Source organism: Boleophthalmus pectinirostris, unplaced genomic scaffold (genome assembly GCF_026225935.1).
Source record: "Boleophthalmus pectinirostris isolate CB_2022bp ecotype Guang Dong unplaced genomic scaffold, ASM2622593v1 HiC_scaffold_15, whole genome shotgun sequence".
In the NCBI taxonomy this organism is placed as follows: Eukaryota; Metazoa; Chordata; class Actinopteri; order Gobiiformes; family Gobiidae; genus Boleophthalmus; species Boleophthalmus pectinirostris.
Window position 1 is genome coordinate 9,111,791 of NW_026571070.1, and position 7,887 is coordinate 9,119,677.

Below are 7,887 nucleotides of genomic sequence, written 5' to 3' on the forward strand. Positions count from 1 at the left end.
TTTCGATTTTGTGTTTAAATGAATAATGGAAAAAAAAACATAATGAGAGTTTCCCATTTCCGTGACTTTTGCGCCGCATATGGACTGAACCAGGACTAAAACAGGACTAAACCAGGTCCGGGACCAGGACCAAGACTTGAAACCAGGACCAGAACTGAGACCAGGACTAAGGCCGAAAACAGGACCAGGACTGAGACCAAGACTGAGAATGGAATCAGACCACGGCTGAGATCGGGACTGAGATCGGGACTGAGGCTGGGACCAGACCAGAACCAGACCGGGACTGAGGCTGGGACCAGACCGAGACTGAGACCGTGCTTGAGTCCGGGACCAGACCGGGACTGAGACCAGGACTGAGACCAGAACTGAGGCCGGGACCAGGCCGGGACCAGACCAGGACCAGACCGTGATTGAAACTGGGACTGAGGCCGGGACAAGACCAGAAGTGAGGCCAGGACTGAAACTGGGACCAGGACCAGGCCTCAGACCGGGACTGAGAACAGGATTGAGACCGGGACCAGACCAGGACTGAAAACGGTTTAGTCATGGTTCAGTCCTGGTTCAGTCCTGGTTCAGTCCGGCATCACAGTTTAAGTCTTGTAAACGGGAAACGGTTGTTATCTGTTTTTTTCATTATTAATTTAAACACAAAATTGAAAACTGAAAAAAACAAATCATTATCTGTTTTTTTAATTTTGATTTTGGAGACAAATAATGAAGAAAACTGTAGTTTTTTCATTTTCTTAATGTTGATTTTATTTTGAAAAACGAATGAACGAATGACACACAGACTCCAGTGATGTGTTTAATTGAAGCTGCACTGTTTAACTTTTCTGGTGGTTCGCTGCTCCACAGATCTGACTAACCCTGACTCCTTCTCGTGGCTTCACCTGCTTGTTTCCATGGAGTTAGATGAGTTTAATGCTATACTGTGGAATCTTCCAGGCAAAGTAATAACATTTGGAAACAAGCAGATGATGGACCTACGATCAGAAAAGTTACACAGCTGAAATAAGTCCTTTTGGGTTTTTTGCTTTTCCTGCATTTTGTCTTTATTAAATGTGTATAAAATAAACATATAATCATCTTTTCTGTTTTTAGGTTTTCCGCTGCCTGCCGTCCAGCGATGTCCGCAGCATCACGGAGCTGGAGAGTTTTCTGTCCAAACCCGGTCTGGAGAAAGAGGACCCGACCCGAGCGCGCGAGGAGCTGAAGAAGATCAGAGGGTTTGCGGTTCAGTTCCCGCTGCAGTTTCTGGCTGAACAGAACCTGCTCCCTCCCATCGGGTCCAAGGAGGCCATGGTGCCGATGGAAGTCTGGACATGAGAGAAAGAGGAGAAATAAAAGAGCAAGAATAGAAGAGAAAAAAAAAGAGGAAATAAAGAAGATTCAGACAATGTGGCGCCATCTGGAGGAGGAAGGGGGAAAGTGCATGTCCAGGGATCTGCTGCAAATGAATAATAATAATAATAAATAATAATAATAAAATAAATAATAATAATAATAATAAGGCATTAATTAGACCTTCTCTTATCTTTTTGTTGAAAGTCAAACACTTTAACTGGGCCATGAACGCCCCTGATCCTGAAAATGTGCGGTTTAAATCCATTTTGTTTCTTTTTTTCAAGTCTTAAAACTTTTTTGACAGTGTTCTCTAATGTGTACACTGTGTCTCCATGGTAACGTGGTAACATTCCACCATAGAGGTATATGTAGAACACCCCCAGCACGATGTCACTGCAAACTATCAACATGTTCTTTTTTCCAGATGCTCAGAGTCACTTGACAACCCTACGCATTATTTATTCACTACAGACTTTGTGGTGGTGAGGTGCTGTTGTGGCCACAGCTGCCCTGGGGCGCACTGATGAATGAGAGACTGTTTATCTGCACCATCGGGCACTAATTTAACTAGTGAGCTGTCTAGTCTTTATGTGTTAAATAGGCTCTATTCAAATAGGCTCTATTCACGCTCACATCACAAACCAGGAAGACGTTTGGAAACATGTGGTGACAATTTCCATCGGTCTTTGTTTGTGGTAGTACTGTATTTTTCAAACTATAAGTTGCCCTTTTTTGGGTGAATTTATTTTATAAAATCGGAGACCAGGATCTGATATTTCATCTCGAAAGGCAAGTTATAGTAAAAACAATAAAACAGAGAACAACAGACCGTTAACGTCACATATGAACAGTTCTTCAGATAATTATAGCATAAACAACAGAACAGAACAAGTTTAACAAACTCTCCATCTCACTCCAAATCACTAAATCCACTGAATTCTTCATCCTCGGTGTCACTTCTGAGCAACTCCACGACCTCCGGAGGTAAACAGAGCGTCGCTTCCTCTTCTGTGCATCTGTCATCAGACTCAGAATCAGTTCCAGTTAGAATTATTCCGATCTTTCTGAATCCCGACAGGATGGTTTCAGTGTCACTGAAGTCCAGGCTTTGTCCATCCATCCAGTGACTTCCAGGAAAGTTGCATGTTGCACCCTCCTAGTTACCGAGAAACTGTGTTTTCCATTCCGCCTTTCGTCAGTCTCGTAAATACGGGACCGTAAATACCGTAGGTCTGATAAAATCTAGGCAAATGAGAAAACATGAAATTGTAGCGTTCCGTTATGTTCGGCTTATCGACAATTACAGCCATACCTCAGTTTTCATGATTTCTCCACTGACACACAACTCCGATCCCACTGGGAATATGCGATTAGAAGAGACCAGTGTCGGGAACTGCACCGGAAGTTGTCATTGCATGTTTCCAAAAGTCTTCCTGGTTTGTGTCGTAACGTGTGACAGCTCAAGATTCTGAAATTATTTTTCACGAAAGCTTCAGAAAGCGACGTTATTTACCACTCAGTTTCTGCTCACTTTTCTTTCCTCACTGATAAACCCCACCCACTGAGGAGAAGGGACCAATCGGCTTCCTCTATCTCCCCTCAGTCGATGTGATTGACCGCTGAGGATTCAAGGAGACAAGTGAGCAGAAACGGGACGCAGCCATGAACGTGCACTTCCTCCGTTTGATTTTTCTAAGATGGCGCCACATCACATGAGTTTTCCTACGCCAATAAACACTTGAGAAGCCTGAAGACAAAAAAAAAATCCAACTCCAGGGGGCGCAGTCGAGTCGGATTCGTTAAGAAACAATGAAGGAAACACTATGCAACGTGGGTGCAGTGAACGCAGCCCCGTCAAGAGACACTAAAGTGCGTTTGAAGCCTTGTTTTTTTTGTTGTTTTTTGTTTTTTTGACAAAGTGCCAAAGACTTTTCCCACTTCGTGTCACTGTGGATCTAAGCCTGAAGTGGCCTGTTTGAGACTCACTCCAAACCAGTTTCTGTTTACACTGCGCTACGTTCAAGGACGGAGCAAACGTGGGAAATTTAAGATATTCCTCTTTCAGCACTCCTTAATTTAAGTGTTTGTTTTCGGTGGGAGCGTTCGTATTTAAACACATGTCACAACTGGGGCTAAACCTGGACCAGACGAGGACTAAAACGGGACTAGACGAGGACTAAAACAGGACTACTGGAGACCATGACTAAACCAGGATTAGACCAGGACTAGACAAGGACAAAACCAGGACTAGACCAAGACTAAACGAGGACTGGACTAGGATGCAACGAGGACTAGACCAGCACTAAACAAGGCCTAGACGAGAAATAACACAGGACTAGACAAGGACCAAACCACGATTAGACCATGACTAAACCAGGACTGGACTAGGATGCAACCAGGACTAGATAAGGACTAAACTAGGTCTAGGCAAGGACTAAATCAGGACTAGACCAAGACTAAACCAGAATTAGACCAAGACTAGACAAAGATCAAGCCAAGACTAGACCAAGACTAGGATGCAACCCAAACTAGACCAGGACTAGACCAGGACTAGACCAGGACTAGACCAGGACAAAATTGGAACTAAATAAGGACTAGACTAGGACACAACCAGGACTAGACCAGGATTAGACAATGATTTAACCAGGAATAGACGAGGACTGCATCAGGATTAGATCAGGACTAAACAATGACTAAAATAGGACTAAATCAGGACTAGACAAGAAATAAAACAGGACTAGGCCAAGATTAAACCAGGACTAGACCAGGATGCAACCAGCACTAGACAAGGACTAAACCAGCACTAGACAAGAAATAAAACAGGACTACGCCAAGACTAAATCAGGAGTAAATCAGGACAAGACCAGGACTAAACCAGGACAAGACTATTTCTAGACCATGACTAAACCAGGTCTAAACTAGAACTAAACCAGGACTACACAATGATTAAACCAAGACTAGAACAGGACTAAACCAGGATTAAAACAGAACCCAACCGAGGACCAAACCAGGACTAAATCAGGACTAAACCGGGCTCTAAGTAGGACCAGACCAGGACCAAACCAGGACCAAACCAGGACTGAGTGTGAACGCTCCCTTTGTTACGTTTCTGTCCTTTTTTCTGTTTTCAGCACAAAATTATGTGAATTATGAAACTGATTTATTGGAAATTGCCTTACACAAATTACAAAGCAGCTTCCTCCTTTTTTCCTTAAAGCCACACTATGTAACTTTACCTGTGGGGCGGCCGCTACCATGGAGATGTTATGGCTTTGCCCAGAATGTTCCACAGTTTAGTTTCACACTTATCTAACATGCATTTATTTAATTATAGAGTTTTTTATCGCTTAAAAATGACTTGAAAAACACACATTCTTATCCCCGCTCCACAAACCTGACCTGTAACCTGTCGTCTCTATGGAGATGAGGTTAAAGGCATACTGCGGAACATTCCAGACAAAGCAATAATATGTCCACGGAAAGAAACAGGTGGCCGTCGTGTCTTCCATAAAACAAAATTTGATCTTGAGTCGAAAAATGTTTTAAAACGGTAAAAGTATGAACTCACAAAGTGCACGAATTACAGCTGAAACTTCATCGTGGTATTTACAGAAAAGGCCTTTACAAATGTGTTACGAAGTGTCATTACGAAAAAAAAAAAAGAACAAGTGTCTAAATAAATCCTCAAAGTGGGACCGTCTCTGCGAAAAGAGACGCATGATCACATGACTCTGACGCTCCTCTAGAGGTGGGAGAGGCACAGCAAAAAAGATTATATCGTTCATGTAGTTTTGGAGATTAGAAAAATTTAGAAATAGAGTTAAAAAAAATGACAAATTAAAGGATTCACGCTTAACTTTAAATCTTAAACAAGGCCTAACCGTGTTCTAGAGCTGCTCGATCATGGAAAAAAATCACGATTATTTTGGTCAATATTGAAATCATGATTATTCAACGATAATTTTTTGTTACATTATGCATTTATTTGGCATTTCTCTCTCAAAAAAACACCCAAAACTTCCAAATTGAACATAAATATAGGCTACAAGTATGAACCTTAGAGCAGTTTTGCGATGTATGAAACAAAAAATGAGTAAAATATACTTTGAACATGAAATAAGGCGCAGAAAAACATAAATACACTGCAAAAAACAAAATCTAGTCAAGATAAAATGACTTAAATTAAGAAAGTTTTATCATGATTTGAGTAAATTTCACTTGACAAGTAAAATTATCTGCCAGTGGAACAAGACTTTTTGTACTTAAAATATGAAAATACATCTTAATTATATAAATAATAATAAAATAATAAAAACGACAACTTTTTGCACTTAAAATAAGTGTTGCTTGAATAAATTTTACTTATCAAGCTGAATCGACTCAAATAAAGTCAAATATTCTTAATTTAAGTCATTTTAACTTACCTAGATGTTGTTTTTTTCCAGTGTGTATCCAAAATAAACTATATATCCAGCTCTCTATATTAAAAAAATTATAATAAATATACTTATTTATATGAAAAATATCTCCAAATAAACTTTGTTAAGCTTTATTGTTTCAACTCAATTATATTATATATTAAAATTCGATTAATTGCACAGCCTACAATTGTAATGCTGATTTATTCTTGGTTTCAAAAACATTGGAGATGCTCTCCAAGTTGTTTATGTTACAATTTGGTGTTTTGGTTCTCAGGATAATTATCCAATCAGAAAGCAGAAGTCTCACACAAGTTTCTCATTTGGGTCACCAGTTTCAATTCTGAAATCCAGATGATTTAAACCTAAAAAAAAAAAACCTCACTCTGATCTGAATCTTAGCCAGGTTCAGTTATGATCGAAGTATGTCTACATAAATAGGCCCTATAGATTAAAAATAAAACAAACTTGCATTGTAATCTTTCAAATAATGGTGTAAAGTTGGGATGTAACGATATTCAAACCTCTCGATATGATATTTTCACGATATACATCCCACGATACGATATTTATTGCAAAACGAAATTATGAAAATGCCTTGGCAAGACTCCAGTTCTGTCATAAACTGCAGAATTAAGAATTAAATGTGCTTAAAAATGTAGATTCGTATTATTATTTGTATTAGTTTTCATGTAGTCTTCACTGTAATGGAGCAAAAGGTCATGATCTCCATCCATGAAACAAAAACATGACTGATATATTCATTTTTTTGTCTGTATCTCCCCCTCACCTCTATTACCATGAGTTATTTTATACGACTTGATCACTTTACTTGTGTCTTTAAAGGTGCACTGTGTAACTTTTTGGTTGGGGGTTCGTCCCCTGCTTGTTTCTATGGATATCTAAACCAAGACTAAACCAGGACTTAACCAGGACTAAACCAGGTCTATACCAGGTCTGAACCAGGTCTAAAACCAGGACTAAAACATGATTTAATCAGGACTAAAACCAGTACTAAACCAAACTAAAACCAGGACTAAAACCAGTACTAAACCAAACTAAAACCAGGACTAAAACCAGTACTAAACCAGGACTAAAACCAGGACTAAAACCAGGTCTGAACCAGAACTAAAATCGGGACTAAACCAGAACCACACCAGGTCTAATCCAGGTCTAAACCAGGACTAAAACCAGGACTAAAACCAGGTCTGAACCAGAACTAAAATCAGGACTAAACCAGGACCCCACCAGGTGTAAACCAGGACTAAACCAGGACTAAACCAGGACTAAACCAGGACTAAACCTGGACTAAACCTGGACTAAACCTGGACTAAACCTGGACTAAACCTGGACTAAACCAGGACTAAACCAGGACTAAACCAAGCCACGCCACCGCAGCCCCTGGTCCTCGAAATACTGTTGGACATAAAACTGGTCCGTGGAGCTGAAAATATTGAGGACCACTGATTTAACGAACCCTCCGACAGAAAAGTTACACAGCGCAGCTTTAAGTGACATGTCTTTATCTGTTAAATAGATAAATGTCCGTCCCTTTTCTCCTTAAACGCACCATTATTTATGCTTCGCTTACTTCCGTTTACGTTGCTTTATGTTGTATTTTTGTTTTTCAAGCTGCTTCGTTGTTTTGTCTTAAAATAATGTGATGAAGAGTTTTGGAATCATTTGTTTACACTGAATGATCTGCTGAAGGCTGAGGACCATAGTCATTAAATCTTGGGTAATTTTTTATTTTGTGTCACATTTTATTTATGTTTATGTTATTTTTTCATCATTGTTTACTTATTATAAAATTATTTTGTTGGGTTAAAGTCCTTTTTGTGTTATAGCGTCTTGAACATTACTTCATAAGTACATACATTTTTATAACAATTGGAAGTAAATTCAGGTCTGTGTTACTAGGTTTAACTAGGTCTAAATCAGGTCTAAGCCAGGTCTGAACTAGGCCTAAACCAGGTCTGAACTAGGCCTAAACCAGGTCTAAACTAGGTCTAAACCAGGTCTGAACCAAGACAAGTCTTAACCAGGTTTAAATCAGGACTAAACCTGGTCTAAATCTGGTCTAATCCAGGTCTAAACCAGGACTAAACAAGGTCTAAGCCAGGTC

The 7,887-nt window shown here is 39.8% G+C and overlaps 1 protein-coding gene across 3 annotated transcripts in view; it reads left to right on the plus strand.

Moving 5' to 3' along the window:
* Positions 1-7,594, plus strand: part of pld1b (phospholipase D1b) — a 100,265-nt gene extending 92,671 nt beyond the window's left edge. For all 3 annotated transcript variants that reach the window (XM_055150927.1, XM_020922780.2, XM_020922781.2), the window contains exon 26: positions 1,102-7,594. In XM_055150927.1, the coding sequence (XP_055006902.1) occupies positions 1,102-1,326 (225 nt within the window). In that variant the 3' untranslated portion in view covers positions 1,327-7,594. The remainder of the gene's footprint in view (positions 1-1,101) is intronic.
* The last annotated feature ends 293 nt before the right edge of the window (positions 7,595-7,887 follow it).